Source organism: Erpetoichthys calabaricus, chromosome 2 (assembly GCF_900747795.2).
Source record: "Erpetoichthys calabaricus chromosome 2, fErpCal1.3, whole genome shotgun sequence".
NCBI classification, from domain to species: Eukaryota; Metazoa; Chordata; class Cladistia; order Polypteriformes; family Polypteridae; genus Erpetoichthys; species Erpetoichthys calabaricus.
The window spans coordinates 253755780-253778464 of NC_041395.2; the positions used below are offsets into that span (position 1 = coordinate 253755780).

The following is a 22685-nucleotide window of genomic DNA, read 5'->3' on the forward strand; positions in this document are numbered from 1 at the left end:
GCCCCGCAGCCCGACGAGTCTCTCTCGAATTTGCGCTAATAAATTGGTACTGCAAGCAAACTAGTGATACTCAACGTGATGAGTTACACTTTTTAATCAGAGTTTAGCATCAAGTCAATGAAACGTCTGGGATATATATATGAAAATCAGAAATTGATATATATGAAAACAATAAAATGACCACCATTGGGGTTATTTTCTGGTATTCTTTTCAAACAAATGAATATTTTAGTATTGGTGTCATGTTGAGTTTCATGTAATGCTGTACACTACCTGCATTATCAAAGCCTACTCACTCCCGTGTCCTTTGGGATAGTGAGCAGACAATTTACTGATACACAATAAGCAGAGCAAAAGAGAATACAGCTAATAGCTGTACCATAACAAAAAAGAAAAGATATTTAGTCCCTTTGGGGCCCTTTTACTGTCAGCTTCAGACACTTCTATAACCATATATTGAAGGTACTGGTGATACCAGGCTGTCACACTCCAGAACCATATAATGAAGGTACTGACTAGCACTTGGATCATTCCATTTAGCAGACTGACAGAAAGATCCTTAGTGTATTGTTTGTGTGCCTCTGGGTAGGTAAGCAATTCAAACAAAGAGAATTGGTGATGAGTAGTAGGCAAGGTAAGGGAACTTATATTTTTTCTCCAGCTAACCTCAAAATATATGTCTGAGATGCTACTACTTAAGGATCATGCTCCTTTAGTGCTCAATGATCACATCAAGGCTGAATAATAATGTTTAGTCTATTATCTTTAAAACTGGCATTCCTAGTTTTCCTGGAACTTGAATCTTTTTGACTTTCACTCTTTTGATGGACTATTCTATACGGTTCATTGTTTACTGTACAGTATGTACTGGTGTGAATATTTATTTTTTATGTGTTATAATCTCATAATATATACAAACAAGAGTTGTATATCATTAAGATAGGCAAATATATCCATCCATCCATCCATTTTCCAACCCGCTGAATCCGAACACAGGGTCACGGGGGTCTGCTGGAGCCAATCCCAGCCAACACAGGGCACAAGGCAGGAAACAATCCTGGGCAGGGTGCCAACCCACCACAGGACACACACAAACACACCCACACACCAAGCACACACTAGGGCCAATTTAGAATCGCCAATCCACCTAACCTGCATGTCTTTGGAATGTGGGAGGAAACCGGAGCGCCCGGAGGAAACCCACGCAGACACGGGGAGAACATGCAAACTCCACGCAGGGAGGACCTGGGAATCGAACCCAGGTCCCCAGATCTCCCAACTGCGAGGCAGCAGCGCTACCCACTGCGCCACCGTGCCGCCCTAGGCAATATATATTGAACTAAAATTCATAAGCACATATGGTTACATCAAATGAACTTCAAAGAAGGTATGACAAATGTCTGCTATGCTACAGCAAGTATGGCCTTCTTGTAATCATAAAACATGTATTAAAATATACTGTGCCAGGAAATAACAATAACTCATCTTTATTATTTAAAATAGGATTATACTCCAGAAAATACCTCAGTTTCTATAATACAACAAATGTTTGTACAGTACATGAAATGAAGGTCAGTGGACACTTGGTTGTGTTTGGTGTATCAGTATGTTTATAAAAACAGAGCCTGGCATACAGTGGCTGTCATCAGGAGTAGTGAAGTTATAATCAAAGTGGAGAGCCGTTTTGTTTTTCCTCACCTTTTACTTTGAAGAGGATAACTCCAAAACTTTTCAGAAAGAAATAATACAGATTTTCTTGTTCACCATGCATAATATTACCAAGAGGAATACAATCACAGGATTTACTTTTGGTAACTCATCATGTACAATAGGGCTGTTGTTTTTCTGGAAGGTTGGCAAGTTTTTGATGGCAATTAAGCTTCTATATAAATACTATAAAAATACACACTCATTTCTTTCCTCAGATGCTGCATTATCAAAGCCCAAATACAACTTGTTTGACTGTTCACCACCACAAGCACAGTGAGAAGTTGAAATCCAAATGAATTTGGAAGGGTTAGTATCTCAGCTGTTAGACCCAATTTTTATTGTTCCTCTGCCAATCTAGGTTTAGGCAATGGTGATGATCTGCTCTTCCAGTTACTGTTTGATGAATTGCTCTGAGTCATCTAATCTCTGATTACTTTCAATATAAGTGCCAGTGGCCACTTCCTTTGAAAACTGAATTTTAAGGAACAAGCCACAAAGATAACAGAATTTCAGAGAGATTATCTTGACGGCATCTGAAAATAAGATATAGGCTGTTAGATGTCATTTTTCTTGTATATTAGTGTTTATAGTTAGGATATAGTACAGATGAAGTACAGTTTATAGTTAGGATATAGTACAGATGAAAAAAACTATTTGTGAATTGATTAAGTGATCGTGCAGACATGCTTCCAGTATGACTCTATTAAAAAGATCATGAAAATAGAAAAAGGCACATCTTCAGAGTGTACAGTGTGTGGAATAATCCTGTTGAGAAGTAGTTCTAGACAGATGATAACTTAATGTCAGCATTAAGTATCTTGACTTCAGATATATATTTTCTACTAAAGCAGCCTATTGCTGTCTTTACTTTTCTATTAAAACAGGTGTAATTTATTTGAGCTTGGGCAGAAAACCTGTAGTTGGCTGCTATAGTAAAGTAAATATTTTTTTGAGAAGTGTAAAAGATACTGTAATAAGCTCACATGGTAGCACAAGGAGTTGACTTGGACTGACTTTTTAAGTTATGAAATTATTGTAATGCTTCCCATGGTTTTTATTTTTTAATATCAAAATGATATACAGTACTGTTATGCATAGTGTACTGTACATTGGTGTTTTTTTAAGATTTATCATTGATTCTTACCTACTTTTGTAACTATAATATATTTTTATAAACAACATCATTATTATATGTGTTAACCAGTTATTGAGATTTTTGACTTAATGGCTGTATGTCAGTTCCCTATTTCTGACTTAAGTTGCAACTCCACTAACACAGAGGGTTCAGATATCCCTGGAATTGACAAATCTTTTAGGATGAACACTAGTGATCTCATTCTTATTTCCTGTTGTGAAGATCCAAAATAGCAGATGCTATTCTATCTTACCGCCTGTGACTATGAAAGAAGCAGTTGAAAAGGATATTGACTGGGTCTAAAATACTGAAAAGTATTATCCGTGATGACGCGAATTGTATTCAGCATAATTATATTAACTGTATAACATTACTTTTATGCATTATTTACATTCTCATAGATGATTTGTCTTATGTGGATCATTTTTTAAGAACCTTGTGCCCTCTCGGGAGTCTCTGTCATCCTTATCCAAATGGAGTAATCAGGCAAAGTGGAACTGAATAATAGAAAGTGTCAATAAGTTGTATTAAGGTGAATTTCCAAGAGAAAATTAATGTGGGCAAATCGGTATACTGAAAACTAAAGGGAGTTAGCAGAAGAATAAAAACCAGCAACAAAACTGCTTTAGAAGCTAGCTACGTTCAGGCAATGAGTCTGTTCTTTAAAAAAATGTGAATGTTAATGAATTTGCCAATTATTAGATGGCTAGCTTAACATCACAAACACATGACCACATCTTCATACACAAATAAAACCACGCCCCATATGCTTGTAGCCCCTCCCTCTAGCAACGCCTACCACCATGAAAGCATTGGAGTTTCCAAAAATAGTATAAGATGAAAAAAAAAAATGAAATAGCAAAATAAATTAATTCTTAAAAAATGCATAAGCAGAAATTTATGTCATGTTAGTCTTTGAAAACATTTTTTCTGGGCAGAAAGTGTCTGACCATAGATATTTACATAGATAACAGCTGGTTATTAATACTTTAGTTTAACTTTTGGTTCTGGTTTTGACTCAATTCTGACCTCATAATTGTTTTGCCCTTTGGGTTTTGAAATATGCCTATTTCACTTGGACATGGCTGACCACAATTATTCCTAAGAAGAAACCTATTTACTTTTCTCTCCACAAACTCTGAATACAATCTTTGGAGTGGCTAATTTAATAAAGTGCATCAGACATGGTAGAATATTCTACTTGAAGGCTGGCTTCCTGTCTCCCTTGCTACTTCAAAGTGAAAGTTGGAGGTACTTGATTAAAAACAGTCACCATAGGGCATCTTATCAGAATGCAAAAAAAGTCCTTTATTAACTGCTGTTTCAAAAACATACCTCTTAAAAATACACATCTACATACAGCAGAACAAAGTCAACTCCTTTGGCCACAGTAAATTCATAACCAACAAGCTCTCAAATCAACTCTTAAGGAGGAAACTGTCACAATTGGAGTGGATTTTTTTGACAAGTGTAAATTTGTTTTATTAAACCTTGAACTTTTTTCACAGATGTATTTTTGATTTTTAATACATTTGTAACAGTATAATAAACTGATCAGAACTTAATTACATTTTAGGGTAAATTGAGCAGAGTTTAAGAAAGTTTAGGGTATTCTAAAACTGATCTTTTTGCAGAAAAAACACAAAAAAGTCCAAATTACATGTACATAAGCAGTTTAGAGTATCACCTTAGAACCACATGTCAAAAAAAGTGAACTCATCGTTTAAAACCTGGATAGTAAGCAGATTATACTAATTTCCCATATACTGGACATCAGAAAATAGTTTATGGTGGGCCACCTCAAAGTATACATACCCATCAATTAACTACTTTTGGTTTAAACTTTTGTACTTGTTCTACTGTTTTTCAAGCCCAAATAAAAAAAACAGACAGCTATGAAGCATGTTGTATCATGCAATGTGCAAATGTCTGTGTCACTGAACGATGACTTCCAGAAATCCAAGCGCATTGTCATGTTTTGCGTTTGCACTCTGATGTATAGATATCCCAACTTAATGCCTTGTGACAGCTGCAGTTCTCATAACATTTCACTTATGTCAATTCATATAAATGACTATACAGTAATGTGGTCCACAAACTAATGCAAAGAGTTGATATTTGTAGAATAATTTCTCCACTAAGCTTATTTTTGTCCATTAAGGATAGCTTGGTTTCCCGTGAAATGTCAGCCAGATTGTGAAATATTTAGAGGTCACTCCATGCTGAACATTTTATTTGTATTGTTATTACATGCATACTCTTGTACGGGGTTCTTAACTGCTGTGGGAAACATCCCGAGCACAGACAGGTAGACATGATTTAAGCACAACAAAATGTTTATTTACACTATTTATACAGACATAACCCAGTGCCGCAGCACCAATCAACCCAAAGTCCACTCCTCTCCTCCAAGCTCTGTCCTCTTCCACCCGACTCCAGCCATCGAATGGAGGGAGGTGGCCCCTTTTATCAACACCCGGATGTGCTCCAGGTGCCTCCCGATTAGCTTCCGGCGGCACTCCCCAGTGTGGCGGAAGTACCGGCTGCAAACCCAGGAGCACTCCAGGTGTCCCTGGTCTTCTTCCGCCCAGCACTTTCGGGTGTTGCGGAAGTGCTGAGGGCCAGGGCTCCATAGGCATTGGGGCGCCCCCTGGCGGTGACCACGGGCCCCTATAGGGTTGAGCTTCAAAGCTCTGTTCCCATGGTCCCCAAAGCCACCAGGGCAGTTGCCTCCATGTGGTGTGGGGGAGGCATAAGCCCTCCTCTGGTCCTCCTGGGCATCCCGGCTGGGTACCACCTCCAGCCTCCTATGACCTTGCCGGTATCCGTCAATAAGGGCGCGCACATAAAGGCGACCTTCAAAAGGGCGACCTCAATTGGGCGCGGTGAATAAAAGCACACATAAATAAAAGCGATCTTCAAAAGGGCGACCTCAATTGAGCGCCGAATAAAGGCGCACGTAAATAAAGGCGAGCTTCAAAAGGACGACCTCAATTGAGCGCCGAATAACTGCGCGCGCAAATAAAGGAGAGCTTCAAAAGGATGACCTCAATTGAGCGCCGAATAACTGCGCGCATAAATATAGGAGTGCTTCAAAAGGGCGACGTCAATTGGGTGCAGCAAATAAAGGCAAACGCAACAAAATTATTACAGAAAATTTATTAGATAAAGGCAATGATTGAACGTATAAAAAGGTGAAAGCAAGAATATTAAAACATCCAATTAATTAATGCATGAACCTCTAACGAACTATTTCTAAAGCTCTCTATATTTCGTTGTTTTCAAAATTACAGAAAATTAGATTAAGGCAATCAGGGCCGCTGCTGGCCAAATGGGTGCCCTAAGCAGAAATTTACTTTTGTGCCCCCTCCCCCAAATATTACGGAAGTAAAAATAAAATAATAAAAAAAACACCTACTATAGGGGCCAAAATAGGACTTTATTCAAATAAAAGTAAATCCATAAATAATTTGTATCATTTATAAATTACAATTGTAGCTCTACAGCAAAAAATACAAACTAAAATTACACTTTAAATAAAACATTTATAATAAATAAAATAAACAATAATAAACTGAAATAAAATCAACACTGTCATCTGCTGGAGCTTTCCAAAGTTCAAAATTTACAAAGGCACACTTCTGCTTTTTCTTGAGGCAAAGTCGTAAATGAGCTCTTCATATGATAAAGCCTTTGCTAATTCAGAGTTGATGCTGACAATTGCCAGACCACTCATGCGCTCTTGTGCCATAGATGAACGCAAGTACGTTTTGATGAGCTTCATTTTAGAAAAACTTCGCTCAGCAGAGGCAACAGTTACAGGGAGCGTCACTGCTATGCGCAGAGCAATCCAGAGATTTGGGTACAACTCTTGTAGGTGGTTGTCATGGAGAAATGCCTTGTATTCATATTAAGAAAGATGCGTTAGTCGTGAAATTATTACCGACATTAAAACACATTATTAACGTCGACAGAATAAAATAAAGTTTCACAGGATTATGAACGTACCTGAAAGTGATGCACGGGCTTCATCTTGGGCTTTTTTTTTCTTTCGTTTCTCGGCGCCGGACTGTTGATGTCTTTTTCCAGGACCAGGCATATTGTTCAATTATTAGCATTTTTGGCCAAATAGGCAGCCGTAACAGAGGTGAGGGCGCGCGCGTCATCACGTGTGCTTAGCCTACTCTGCGTTCACCGTAAAATGCAATATATACGTTTATATTTTTGTTTATTTGTATATGTATATTATTAATATTAATTTATTATTATAATATATAAAAACGATTTTTTTTAACAGCTGGGTTGGTGCCCCCCTGGGAGTTGGTGCCCTACGCAGACTGCGTACTCTGCGTATAGGGAGCGGCGGTACTGAAGGCAATGACTGAATGTATAAAAAGGTGAAAGCAAGTTACACTTGAAGCTGTAGATTATGTGCAATGCCACGTAGATATTCGAGATGCGGTCTATTAGCATAATCAAGGACAATTAATTTAATTCGCTCCGAAGGTCATCCTTTTGAAGCGCTCCTTTATTTGCGCGCGCATTTATTCGGCGCTCAATTGAGGTCGCCCTTTTGAAGATCGCTTTTATTTATGTGCGCTTTTATTCTCCGCGCCCAATTGAGGTCGCCCTTTTGAAGGTCGCCTTTTTGTGCGCGCCCTTATTGAATAGAACCGACATTGCCTAAGTGATTAGTAAACAATAAAAGAACAGTGAACATTCTAATACTAAGGTGGAGTTCCCAGAATATTTGAGTTGTAAGTAAAATTTCCAGAAGATTCTAGTATTAAGTTGGAGTTTCAGGAATGTTCTTGTAGTGAGTAGCAGTTTCCATTTTAGCCCTTTTAGATTACAGAGTTTCAGCAGAAACATTGGAAAAAGATGGTACAAATTTTGTAGCAGCCACCACTATCAGACTTTCCTTAACATCTTAAGCTGACAATGAATCTGAACAGCTGAGGTTGGAAGATCTGGTAAAAGAAAGAACGTCATCATTCTTTGATGTACTTAAGGAAAAAGGCAAAGAAAGGTCTCAGTCATTCCTCAAGAAAGCAACAGAACAGTGGGAAGATGAACCAATCTGTGAGCTGTTGGCACGCATGATGGTAATGAACAGCCCAGCTGAAAGAGTAATAAGTCTCATCGAAGAGTACAATTGCATAATAACAAATGACAAGGAACAGAAGGAACAGAAAATGGTTTATTCTTTGACTGACCATAAACCATCACAAGAATTTTCCAACTTCATCAAAGACCATGTTTATGTTGTAGATCTGCAAGTGTGGAACAGTTGCCTGCTGTTCAGTTCAGATGAATTAAAACTGCCAAATGGAGTGACCTCTAAATGTTGATTATTTTCATTAAAATGTTGTGCGTTTGTTATAAATATGATAAAGAAACTGCCCTTGTGGAAAACTTAAATCTGGCAGTCTTCTAAGGCTTTCCTCTTTTCCTCTTGCCTGGTAGTTCAATTCCTACCATATTTCTCCAAACATACCCAGCTTCTCTCCTCTGCACATGTCCAAGCCAACATAATCTTGTCTCTCTGGCTTTGTCTCCAAACTATCCAACCTGAGCTGACCCTATAATGTACTCATTCTCAATCCTGTCCATCTTCGTCAGACCTAATGCAAATCTTAACATCTTTAGCTCCGTCTCCTGTCTTTTGGTCAGTGCCACCATCTCCAACCCACATAACATAGCTGGTTTCACTAACGTCTTATCGACCTTCCCTTTCACTTTTTCTGGCATTTTCCTGTCACAAATAACTCTTGACACTCTTCTCCAACCACTCCACACTCCCTGCACTCTCATATTTGCCTCACTTCCACACTCCCCATTACTCTGTACTGTTGATCCCAAGTATTTAAACTCATCCTTTGCCTACTCCCTGCATCCTCACCATTCCTCTGACCTTCCTCTCATTCACACACGTATTCTGTCTTGCTCCTACTGACTTTCATTCCTCACCTCTCTAGAGCATATCTCCACCTCTCCAGGGTCTCATTGACCTGCTTCCTACTCTCACTACAGATCACAATGTCATCCACAAACATCATAGTCCAAGGGGACTCCTGTCTAATCTCCATTGTCAAGCTGTCAATCACCATTGCAAATATGAAAGGGCTCAGAGCCGATCCCTGATGTAATCTCACCTCAGTCTTAAACACACCCGTTATGCCTATCGTAGACCTCAACACTGTCTCACTTCCCTCGTACATATCCTGTACCACTCTTACATACTTCTCTGCCACTCCCGGCTTCATCATAAAATACCACAACTCTTCTCTAGACACCCTATTTTTTCCAGATCCACAAAGACATAATGCAGTTCCTTTTGGCCTTCTCTATACTTCTCCGTCAACACCCTCAGAGCAAACATCGCATCTGTAGTGCTCTTTCCTGACAGGAAACCAAACTGCTGCTCGGTAATCATCACCTCCGTTCTTAACCTAGCTTTCACTACTCTTTCCCATAACTTTATGCTGTAGCTGATCAATTTTATCCCTCTGTAGTTACTATAGCTCTATACATCCCCCTTATTCTTAAAAATCGGCACCAGTACACTTCTCAGCTATCCTCTCACTTTCCAAGATTGCATTAAATAATCTGTTTAAAAAACACCACTGCTATCTCTCCTAAACACCTCTATGTTTCCATACTGTAAGTATGTCATCTGGACCAACAGCCTTCCCATTGTTCATCCTCTTCATAGTTGTCCTTACTTCCTCCTTCTAATGCATTGCTCCTCCTGGTTCATTATCTCTGCATCATCCAACCTTCACTCGCTCACATTTTCTACATTCATCAACCTCTCAAAGTACTCCTTCCATCTGCTCAATTCACTCTCCTCGTTTGTGGGTATGTTTCCATCATTATCCTTTATCACCCTAACCTGCTGCACAACCTTCCCAGCTCAGTCCCTCTGTATAGCCAATTGATACAGGTCATTTTCTCCCTCCCTCCTTAGTGTCCAACCTCTCATGTAACTCATCATATGCCTTATCTTTAGCCTTCACTACCTCTCTCTTCACCTTACTCCTTATCTCCTTGTACTTCTGTCTACTTTCTTCATCTCTTTGACTATCCCACTTCTTCTTTGCCAACCTCGTCCTCTGTATACTCTCTTATACTTCCCACCACCAATTTTCTTTGTCCTCCTTCTTCTGTACAGATATCACACCAATAACTTATCAAGCTGTCTTCCTAACCACTTCTGCTGTAGTTGCCCAGCTCCCTGGTAACTCTTCATTGCCAGCCAGTGCCTGCCTTACCCCCTCCCTGAACTCCACCTTACAGTATTCCTTTTTCAACTTTTCACCATTTGATCTGTGACTCTGCCCTTACTTTCATTCTCTTTTTGCTCCTTTCCCCTGCCACTACTTTGCAGTCTACAATCCCCTTCAGACTGACCCTTCTGCATTGGATATAATCCACCTGTGTTCCTCCCTCTTCTTAAAATACATGTTGACCACAGCCATGTCCTTCCTTTTCGCGAAATCCTCAACCATCTGACCTTCTGCATTTCTCTCCTTGACACCATACCTACCCATCACCTCCTCATCCCCCTGTGTTTCCTCCACCAACATGTCTATTGAAATCCACTCCAATCACCACTCTCTCTCCCTTTGGGTACCACTCTCCACCACTTCATCCAGCTCATTCTAGAAATATTATTTCTCATCCTTCGCACACCCAACTTGCAGGGCATATGCACTAATAACATTCATCATCACACCTTCAGTTTCCAGCTTCATAATCAATACTCGGTCCAACACTTTTTTAACCTCCAAAACATTCTTGACATACTGTTTCTTCAGGATAACTCCTACTCCATTTCTCCTCCCATCCACAAAATGGTACATCAGTTTGAACATGCTTCTGATACACATGGCCTTGCTCCCCCAGCAGTTAGTCTCTTGCACACACAATACAGTTAATCAACCTTCCTTCTTTCCATCACATCAGCTAACTCTCTTCCTTTACCAGTCATACTGCCAACATTCAAAGTTCCTACCCTCATTTCCACTGTCCTGACCTTCTTCCTCTCTTCCTGCCTCCAGACACGTCTTCTTCTTCTCTTTTGGGGAACAGTAGCCCAATTTCCCCCAGCACCCTGTTGGCTAATAGTGCTGGTGATGGCTGTTGTTAATCCAGGCCTTGACTGATCCAGAATGGAAATGTATTTTTTTCTGCATATTGATCTGGCAAAACTTTCCACCGGATGCCCTTCCTGATGTAACCCTCCCCATTTAACTGGTGTTCAGACCGGCACAAAGAAACACACTGGTTTGTGCATCCCCTGTGGCTGGGTTGCATTTATTTATTGTTATATCATGTTTGAAACAGCAAATACATTTTGTGCTGAATGGGTTTTTTTTGTTGTTCATTTTTATTGTAGGTGCTTTACCTCTGATTCTGTTGGTTGTTAATTCATTAATGTATTTGTTACAAAAGAACACCCCAAAGATATTAAAGGGTGCTCAAAGAATTTTAGTACAATTGATTTGTATTAATGTACTCAATATAGTATTCAGAATATCTGATTTTGCTTTGAGCTACATAAAATTAAACTAACATTTTCACAATGTCTATTTTGTTTTACTATCTCAGCTGAATAATTAAAATTTAACAACTCAGATACATAAAAATGAAGATTACTGAAATTGCAATTAAAGAATATTATAGAAGGAAAACTTAATCAGTTCTAGAATTAATTTGCATTGTAGCAAAACAATTTTGCATGCTTCCTACTCTTACTATGAAACTTATCACTAATTTGCTATTAAATCTTTTAAGGTTTATTATAAAATTAAAATAAGAGAACTTCATAGATGATTTTAAATTGACAGGTAATAAAAAATAACATATCTTTCTATTTGTTTTCAAACAGGTTTTCTCCAGCAATCCTATTATATCTAATCTGTGTAATGCCATCCATTTGGATTTTAGAAGTACATCACCATCAGGCGGAAAATAATGACAAAAATGTTTCAAATGTAGGTTTTAATTTTTTGAAACATATCTTCTTTTTTTAATCATGTTCATATGTTTTTGTCTATGCTGAGCCAGATAGACACAGAGTGATTGATGAGAGCTGAATCACACAAATGCTCCATTGCCTGGAAGCCATAAAAGCTTGGTTCCGAGCCTGGAAATAAAGAGAATAAACTACCTAGTAGAATTCTAAAAATGGCATATTGTAAAGTATAAAGAAAGCTTTCAATGACCTAGTCAGTATACTGACATATTGCAACAATGAATTTAACATGTGTTTAAAAAAAACAGAAAGGCAGAACAAAGGATGATAGTCTAGTAGACAATGCTGAGTAGATTAGTATTGAAATTTGCAAATGTAACAAAAGAAAGAAGAACATGACATATCCATATATGACTTAGGGAAATATTACTGAGCAATCCTGAGAACAAATCATCTTCATAAGCATGGAAAGAGAAGGAACACGTCCTTTGCTTTGTACTCAACTGAATATTTGACTAGTAAAATAAGCATTCATGTTGTGCATTATTAATTATCAGTAAATATAAACTTAGACTCACCAATGATATGAAGGCTCATGAAAGGAAAAAAAAAAACAAAATGTATAGTGTTTGTGTGTAATGTATAATGTTTTACAACAGACAAAAACCTAACACAACATAACCTTAGAGATGCCAGGATGGAAGATAATTTTCACTACAGGCGTTTTCAAAATGTTCACAATAAGGTCAGTATCTGACAACCCCTTCCCAAGGAATACACCATGTTGGTAACCGCTATACTGTGACAGATTAATTTCTTTTATTATTACTTCAAACTTTAAACATAAATGTGGGGCAAATGACTATCCTTTCAAGCTTATCATACCTTTCTTTAGCTCAAGAGTCCATTTATGTATTTGCGGCTCAGATGAAGTCATTGTACTCTGTCAGGCACTCCTTCCTTCCTCACCCTCAATCAGACTTAATTATGAGTAACAGAGAGACACATTTTGGGTATTTTTCCTTATTCATTCATAGAAAGCAAATGATTGTATTACTGAGCTTAAGAGGCATTCCTCAGAATGTTTTTACTATAAGGTTGGGTGATAGAAATTAATGTTTTGTTGAACCCCAGGCTGAACACATAAATAAAACAAAAGCATTAAAAAATACCAACTATCATACTCATTATACATTTATATTGTGTAAATGTGACTGGCTATGTTAAAGTTGCAAAACTATATTTTTTATGATTGCATTTTTCCATTATAGAACAACTTAAAGCCTATACCAACAGCATCATGCACAGAGTGGAAAAAAACCTTGAAAGGAGGGTCTATCTATTGCAGGTCACCCTCACCAATAAATTCACACACATCTACAGAAGGCATTCTTAGAGCTGCCATTTAACATAAGATGAACATGTCTGGGAGATGGAAGGACACTGAAGTAACTGGAGAAAATCCAAACTCTATACAGAGAATTGACATCCTGGGAATAATACAGTGTCCTGAAATGAGAGCTTCGTTACAGCTGTATATCTGTGTGTAATAACTTTAACTGTTAGCATTATATTTCCACTCAAAGTAAAAGATACAGAGCAAGAGTGTTCAAGTTTGGTCATAGTGCACTATTATAAATAATAGTTCTTTAATGGTATTTTACTGAGCTGTATGGTTCCATTGCTTCAAAATGAACCAATTCATTTTGGGACGGGTTCTTTGCATGTGAGATTGAAATTCTTTGTACTTTGAAAAAGTTCCTAACATGTTAGGCAGGCATAGTGGTTAAGGCTTTAGAGATTGACGGTTCAAATCCCACTACTGACACTGTGTAACCATGGGCAAGTCACTTCACCTAGCTGTGCTCCAATTGGACAAACAAAGGAAATGTAACCAATTGTATTTTAAAAGTTGTAAATCTCCTTAGATAATGGCATCAGCCTAGGAATAAACAGTAATATTTAATGTATGGTGCCGGATATGAACAGATCAAGAAATCCTGAACTTAGCTTGTGTTATTCTCCTATTTTCATTTAACAAATCTATTATCATCTCTTCATAATTATTTATGGACAATGTTACAGATATAAAGGTTCTTTCTGGAACATTCATTCATGTGGATCATTTTTTTGGGAAGAACAAATGGTTTCCCTATGGCATCACTCTGAAGAACCATGCTGGCACCTTTATTTTTAAAAGATTGTGGTTGCAGGTTTTTTTCCATGTCAGTTTCTTAATTAGAAATAAATCCTTGCCAGTAATAAAACTTATTGAATTTTATGGTTTGTTAGTATTTTCATTCTGCCACGTCAAATCATTCCTATGTTGCAGATTTTTCCTTTCCAAGAATATCATACAAATGATTTGTAGCCCAGAGCAGATTAGTATATCTCAGTCCTTTGTTTTTTTTTATTTCCATTTATTTCTAAATATTTTCTTTAAACAGATACTGCTTGATTAAAACACACTGGTATGAATGGACCAAGTTATTCTATGAATTGCTAGTTTCTTTGTTATTTGCATGTCCTGCTATTCAACAGCTAGTTAAGAAAATAAGCAACCAAACCTCTGTTTAACAATGTATCTGTTTAAAAAGAAAAGGAGCAATTAATGATTTAGAAACATAGCAAGTACAGGAACTACAATGAAGCACAAAAATGGTGCTTGAGCAATATGTGCTTCAACAGCAGTAATTGGCTTCTAATTAAAATTATGGGTTGAACAAAAACCTGCAGCCACTGTGGCCTTCTAAGACTAAACACGTGAACCCCTTATACAGAGCAGCAGACCTTGATAACAAGAAACTTGTCAGTTTCATAGATCAGAGGGTTCCATGTGCACTCTTTGCAGACCCCTGTAGCTGCAAGTTTTTGTTTAGACCAATTTCTGTTTTTAATTGGATTCCTAACTTTCAACTGCTGCTCAGGTGAAGCCCCTGCACTTTATCAGGTACTATGTCACTCCACACCCTCAATTGAACTTCAAGAATAGGCCATTCTGCTAATCCTTTACCTAATATCTTTAACTGAGCTTTTATTTAACTGTTTCAGTGTTGTGGTATTAATATAAATACAGTACTATAAAACGTGTTTGCTAAATTTTTAATTTTAATTGGAATGTAGCAAAGATTTATGTATGTTACATGGGGATAACTTTTTTAATCTACAATTTCAAGATTTATATCATCATCACCATGAATTCCATTCAACTTTTCCAAGTGTTCTGGCTACTTAAGCTATTGCGGTAGTGGGTCTCACTTTGAGGGCTGTGTGACCTTTCAATATTTGGTGTCATTTGCCCTAATGTCTCCACAGCTTGTTGTTAATTGTCTTTATCAGAATATAATTAAGGCATCAGAAAAGCTGAATAATAAGAAAATGCGAGTGCTGTAGCAAAAATATAAAAACTTCTAAATCTATTATATGTGTTAATCTCACACTACTGATCTTTTCTGAATGCAGAATAAGAGAAAAAAAATAAAGGAACACTTAAGTAAATAATGAGTTCAATTAGAGGGAAAATGGCTCACTGATTGTGAAACTGGTTGGAAGCCACAGGGGTCCCCAGGAGTGAACTTGGAAGGCATTGGAATAGAACATGCAGATATCGACAGTTACCAAATTACAGGTCGTGTGCAGAAACATCATTTCTTTTTATTTTAACAAGACACATTAAAAAATAATTTTAACAGAAAGTTGCATTAATTTAAAAACTGTTGTTCTTGCTAGCAGAATATCCACTGATCTATTGGTTTGTATTTGTTTACTTGATTAGATGATCCAGTGAATACAGCGATCTTCATAATGTGAGTATACATCTAAACTTACACAAAGGCCAATAAACAATTTACAAGTCAAATACAGTTCAAATTTCAGGAAAGAGTGTAAGCCACTCTAAGCCATTGCATTTATGTGACCAGTTGTGGGATTTATGAGAAATGGTTGTAAGCAGCGTGCATGAGAATATCCCTCAGCACTTAGAAAAAAAAACCTCTAAAGCCTGCTTACTGTATATGAACAGCACATCCCGTCAGATTGCATTACCACTGCGGTCATAAAGAAGACAACAAAATCTGAAAAATATATTATCATCATTTTGTTGATAAGACTAACATTCCTTCTTGAACCAATTTAATGTCATATGTGGTGATAATAATAGTCATTGGGCCTTTCTATGTGGCAGGTCATTATACTGCATGTAAATTCCTTATGCTAGTTTGAAGGGATAAACCTTCATAGAAGGATTATTTGCAGGGATTCTTTGGTCTAAGATTAGGCTTTCTTTCTTTCTTTCTTTCTTTCTTTCTTTCTTTCTTTCTTTCTTTCTTTCTTTCTTTCTTTCTTTCTTTCTTTCTTTCTTTCTTTCTTGACACATCATTCATGGGGAACAGTGACATTTTTCTGTGTTTTAATTGCAGAAAGTACTCTTTCATGTGGGAGCTTTGAGAAAATCATAGCCATCTTTGTAAAAAGAAAGGACGAATGTCATCAGTGATCCATTATTGTGCTGCTCAAAGAACTCAAAATCCCACAAATCAAAGAGATGGGCTGGTTATGCACAGCATGGATTGGAGTTTTTCCACCAGCATAGTACTAGACTAATAATGTCACCAATCTGCTCATTTTTGGTGATTTTTACAAAAAGGCTGTATTATGTAAAAAATATAATATAATATATAAAAAATATATGTCACAATATTTTCGAAGATCCCACATGAAAGAGTACTTTTTGCTATTAAAATACAGAAAATGCAACTGTTCCCCTTTGACTTCACAAGAGATAGATAGATAGATAGATAGATAGATAGATAGATAGATAGATAGATAGATAGATAGATAGATAGATAGATAGATAGATAGATAGATAGATAGATAGATAGATAGATAGATAGATAGATTTAAGTACGCACTATACAAATATCAAATAGTATACAAATACTGCAGTCACAAGCTGGTGTATACAATAATGCCAGTGCAATGGGAATTGTGCAAATAATACTATAACACTGCTATACTGTATACATATACAGTGGTTTTGTCAGCATTTATAAAAAATGAATGAAAGATTGTGATTTTAATGACAAAGATTAAATTAACAATTTTAATTAGACACTTTTAGGTATTCATTATAAACTATCCATTAACAATCTATAAACAATTTATAACCATGGTATTTACAATAATACATTATTGTTAAAAATAATAAAAACCTTGAAATATGTTATTATCTTTTTCATTGTTTTATATAATGTTAAAAGGGCTTTTGTTTTATCACATGCAAGCTGTTAATAACTGCTTATAATGGATATTTAATCTACAGTGTAGCCCAAGTTATATTATAACAGGGAGGTAGTAATGATTTTGTTTCTTTGACCACAATTATTCATTTTCCATTCAAACATTCATTCTCTTTTTATGCAGAACTAATGCAACATGAACCATTAGCAGGTGCTTTTCAGAGCTAACAAGATTACACAGCAAAGCCACATTTAATAATTGGACAGTACAATATTAGGAATAAACACGCTTATAGAAAATATAATGACAGATCCACTGGTTAACATCAAGTGAGCATCAGGCAAATGTCAAACAAATTTTACACAGCAAGCATCAAAAAGAAGTTAGATATTCTATACTATATATCTAGGATAGCTATGGTGTAAACTTAGAAAATGGGGTACAATAACAATAAAGACAGGCAAGGTAACATGGGGGGCTGTTAAGCACAGATATTGAATAGATCATCTTAGCAGGATGATAAACAAAGTGAAAGAACAAGGACATATTGAATTAATGTGATTTAGAAAACATTTAAGCAAACACTTGTGAATTGGATGCTGTATAGCACCCGACCCGGCACAGACTTACACAGAGGCACATGTAAAAGTACAAAAAGACTTTATTTTTCTTCAGCTGGAGGGCATGTCTTCCCCGTGAACCCTCCAGCCACAACACAGTCCCAAGTATAGTAACAACACAAGTAACAACCTTTCTTCTGGCACCACCACTCCTCCCAGGCAACCTCGTCCTCTTCCTCCCGAATCTAGCCCTGAGTGGTGGTTGCCGGTCCTTTTTATAGCCCACCCGGAAGTGCTGCAGGTGCTTGATCACCTGTTCCTAATTGCACTTCCGGGCAGGGCTGTAGAGTTGTCCAGGTTGGCTCCAGGATCCATGCAGCACCCCCTGGTGGTCCCCCCCAGATCCCCACAGGGTTGTTGAGAACTCCATCTCCCATGGAACCCTGTGGGAAACTGAGGCATCATCATCAGCCAGGGATGCTGCCACCAAGCGTCCCGGGGGAGGTACTGAGGAGCCCATGGCTGCTCCCCCGGAACATAAGTAGAAGGGGCGTCCCGGCCGGGCATGGGACCCAGTCACCCGCCACACACTATAAATGAGTGTTTAGAAAGAAACCTCAAAGTTTGCCATCAATTTAAAACAAATTTAGGGTAGGGCATAAGCAAAGTAGTTAGTCAAAGAACTCTGTGATTGTAAGGTTTTCTCTCTTTTGTTGAACTTCTTAATCTAAACTACTGGACCAAGTTGATGAATGAAAGGGGCAGTCCTTGTGCAGGTTTGTGGGGGTAGATAGTTTAAACAATTACAGTACTTAGTGTTTTACTGATGAGATGAGCTTTGACAAAGTGCCAAAGCCCATACAAGTGCATTACCAGTGGTCTGGATTCATTATTATTATGGATGGAGACAAAATGCTCACTTAACAGTTTGACAGCAAGAGCTGAAAAAACAGTTCTCATTCTGAACTCCTAGGCAGACCAAAGACTAGAAGTAGAGAAAAGCACCACAACTTACAGTAGGTCAAAACAAACTGTGTTGACCCAGATCCTATTAACAATTGGAAATCAATGGACAGTGGAAGATTGCATGTTTATTAAGGGACAGAATATGCTCAGCAGACAGTTCTGAATGAGCTGTGGACGCAGGGTGGCAGTTACTAGAAGCTCAGCCAATGTAAGATTCAGTCAGTATTCTCGCCTAAACAGAAGTGTCTTAAGAAGGAGTTGAGTAGCAAAGGTACTGATGAAAGATCAGATCTTGAAGGCATATTTCAGGTCTCCCAGAAACTGACTGGACTGAATCGCCACTGTCAGTTGTAGTGCTATATTTGCTATGCCATATAAGCAGGAGTGGCACATGCATTGTATCGCCATATTTCAATCTCTGTAAAATGAGTATATGTAATCCGGCAAGAAGCAGGTTCCAAAGTCACTTGTGAAATTAAAAGATGTACATTACCAAATAATTATTTGCTTTAGTTTGTGTAATTTATTATTTTAAACTTTCTCTCTATTGTGAAGCTTTTTAGGAGAAGCAAGAGGGGAATTGTTTGGTTTCTAGAAGCTGATGCTGGCTGCGTGTACACAAATTCATTCTTGTCCTTAGGGAAAAACTGACATGAATGAACATGCAAAACCACTTTCACAGAAGTTGAACTTGTGTTTGCAGATTAACAAGCTAATTTGGAATTTGTTGATAGCATATGAATCATGCTGAAATTAAGAAATGACAAAATGCTCTAAATAATTGAATCAAGTGCAAATTTAAGGTTGTGATCTATTTGTAAAAAAAGATTTTTGTGTGCAAAAAAACTGGTGTTATTGTTCATGATAAAGACAAATGTGGGTAAAAAATTCTATAAGAGGAAAGAGGATGTCTAACTCTTTTGATTGGCTCTTATGATTTATTTTTGGGTAACATTGATCCAATTTTCAAAGGCCATTCTAAATGTTTCTGTTTGGCTCATCTTCGGTAACCAATGCATTTCTGACATATTTTAAAATTTAAGGAGAAAGAGGGCATACTTTAGCAAAAGAAAAAAGAAATTGGATTATTTACCTAAAACTATTTTATTGTATGGTCCTAATACATTAATAAACAGAAAAAAATATACAGAATTTAATTTTTATTAAATGAATATCTGTTTTCTAAACTTCCTATCTAAATGAGAGTATTGGGCATCATGGTGGAAACCAGCTCTGGACATGGCACACTCAGCCACTCACATTCATTCACATTCAGACTTGCCATTTAACCCATCATGCACTTTTTTGAGATGGAAGAGAAAATGCCACAAAGATGCAGGAAGAACATGCTGACATCACATAGATATGTGACAGGCCTTGAATTCAAATGTAGGGCTCTAACCACTCCACTACTCAACATTTTATTAAATGTGGGATGAAAATCCTTATCTGGCATGTGTCTGATATTAATAAATGACATACAACAACGTTAAAGAAAGATTATAAGAATATATATTTTATATATTATAGAATTTCAGGCCCTGCGGTGGGTTTGCACCCTGCCCGGGGTTTGTTTCCTGCCTTGTGCCCTGTGTTGGCTGGGATTGGCTCCAGCAGACCCCCATGACCCTGTAGTTAGGATATAGCGGGTTGGATAATGGATGGATGGATGGATGGATAGAATTTCAGTAGAATCCCCAATACCATTTCATCTTTTAGATTGGATTAGATTATATTTAAATTAGATTAGATTAGATTAATTAAACTAAAATTCAAATGCATATAGCAGCAGAAATATAAAAAACAAAGATACAGACTAACAGGATAGATAATACAGCCAATCATTCAATAAGTAAATAAATATGTAAAAATAAACTTTACAAATATATATATATATATACTGTATATATATATAGAAGACCCCCAGAGGTGCTTCTTAGCACACCATGGTGGAATAACCATGTGGCTAAAAGAGCTCCAAGAGAGTGCTTCCTGGAGGGGATGGAGGGGAATTGTTCATAATGGCATTCAACTTTGCCACCATCCTGTTTTCTACAACAGCTTCAACTGTATCCAGATTCGCCCTGTGATGGAGTCGGCTTTCCTGATAAGTTAGTTGTGGTTCTTTTGAGCTCAAGTTGCTGCCCAGGAGACTGCAGCGTAGTACATAACAGTGGCTATTATGGACATATATAGAACATTTCCAGTAACTTGCTGCATACATCAAAAGACCAGTGTCTCTTTAGCAAGTACAGTGTGCTCTGGCCTTTCTTGTGCAGCTCTACTGACCAGTCCAGTTTGTTGTTCATATGATTACCCCCCCCCCCCCCAACTTGTAGCTTTGCATCACTTCCACATCCTCCTCTTGAATGGTGAGTGGTCTCAGAAGCTTCGTGGCACCACCAGATCTTTTGTCTTGCTGTTGAGTTGTAGGTTGTTGTCTCACAAGACAAAGTCCTCCACAATTTTCCTGTACTCTGACTCTTCTCCATTATTAATACAGCCCATGATGGACAAGTCATCTGAAATGTTCTGTAGATGGCAAGCACTGTATTGTGCTGGAAGATTAACAAGAAGAGAGACAGGACAGTTCCCTGAGGTGGTCCAGTATTACACACCACCATTTCCGACACCCAGTCCCTCAGCCTCACAAACTGCTGTCTGTTGGTCTGGCAGTCCACGATCCAGGAGATTCATAACCTTTTACTAAGTGCTTCATGCTAACATGTAAAAAAATGCTGCAAGTACATTAATGTAAATGGTTAGTGTTAATATTTGAAAAATAAAAGTAGGATTACATTATTTCTTCTAGTACGTAAAAAAATTATTTCATTGTTAATCAAATCCTTATAAATGAAAAAATGGGTTTACTACATTTTCTTATATCTTATAAAGATTACTATGTGGCCTGAAATTGGCTAATTTTTGTTTAAGTATTTAATAATGTTTCAGATACTTCTATTAATTTCATAGGTGATGCAGTTCCTTTGTTGTGACAATTGTTTCATTTGTTCAGTAGTTAACAATCCTGCCTAAAAGTCCAGAGTACTGGCCTGGGCACTGCCTGTGTGAAGTGTGCCTGTTCTTTGTGTTAGGTTTTCTTTAGCTACTCCAGTGTTCCATGTACATCTCAAAGACGTGTTAATTAATTTGCTCAATGTGAGTGAATGTGAAGTTTGTTGTAGACACTGGCTCACCACAGTCCTAATCTGGATAACATTGTTAGAAAATGAATAGATTAGAACATTCCTACTAGACGTCTGACACATCTTTCTCACTAACGTGCATCATAATGTTCAAAAAGTTTTTTATTATTAGATATTAATTTGTTCAAACCTAACAGAGTTTTGCAAATTTCTCCAGTCCATTAAGATGCTACAAAATTCCAAAAATTAAAAAAACAAACAACAAAATATATCAATCATTCATTTTGTAAATGCTTCAGACACTGCAGTTACTGTACTTTGTTATGACAATTGTGTGGAATAAGGTGCATATAATAAATACATTATTCTCTGGCATAGTAATTCAAAACAATTTTTTTTCTTAGGTAATTTATACATTGCAAATGCAAATTTTAATAACAAGTTTGTTCAATATGTTAATTAATATATTCAAATGGAAATGTTCCAAACATTTACATATGTCTGTTGCAATAGAAATTTGGTCAGCAGGAAGCTTATGCTAATGTAAGAGTAGGTAAGAAAAAAGGGGCCTCTTCTTCATTCATTTTAACAATTGATTCATATGCACTGATGCCTGCTATTGTATAAAAACATTTTCACAGATTATTGTGTGTTAATCTAGGTAATATCTGTTTATGTTACAAGCAAAACATGTATATACTATGAAACACTTAATTATACTGAAATCGGCTTCAAACAGGTCAGGGGTCCTTTGGACGTATTTCAGAAAAGAAAAGCCAAATAGGACTTTGATCGCAGATCTTCCCCCATGAAACTTCCATCACCTCGGGTAGGAGACACTACAACAACAACAACATTTACTTATATAGCACATTTTCATACAAATAATGTAGCTTGAAGTGCTTTACATGATGAAGAAAGAGAAAAAAAAGACAAAATAAGAATTAAAA

General features: G+C 37.1%; 1 protein-coding gene across 2 annotated transcripts in view; it reads left to right on the top strand.

Moving 5' to 3' along the window:
• tmem26b (transmembrane protein 26b) overlaps positions 1–22685 on the top strand; it is a 59715-nt gene that overhangs the window by 11454 nt on the left and 25576 nt on the right. For both annotated transcript variants that reach the window (XM_028795385.2, XM_051922839.1), the window contains exon 2: positions 11739–11844. In XM_028795385.2, coding sequence (XP_028651218.1) covers positions 11739–11844 — 106 coding nt within the window. The remainder of the gene's footprint in view (positions 1–11738; positions 11845–22685) is intronic.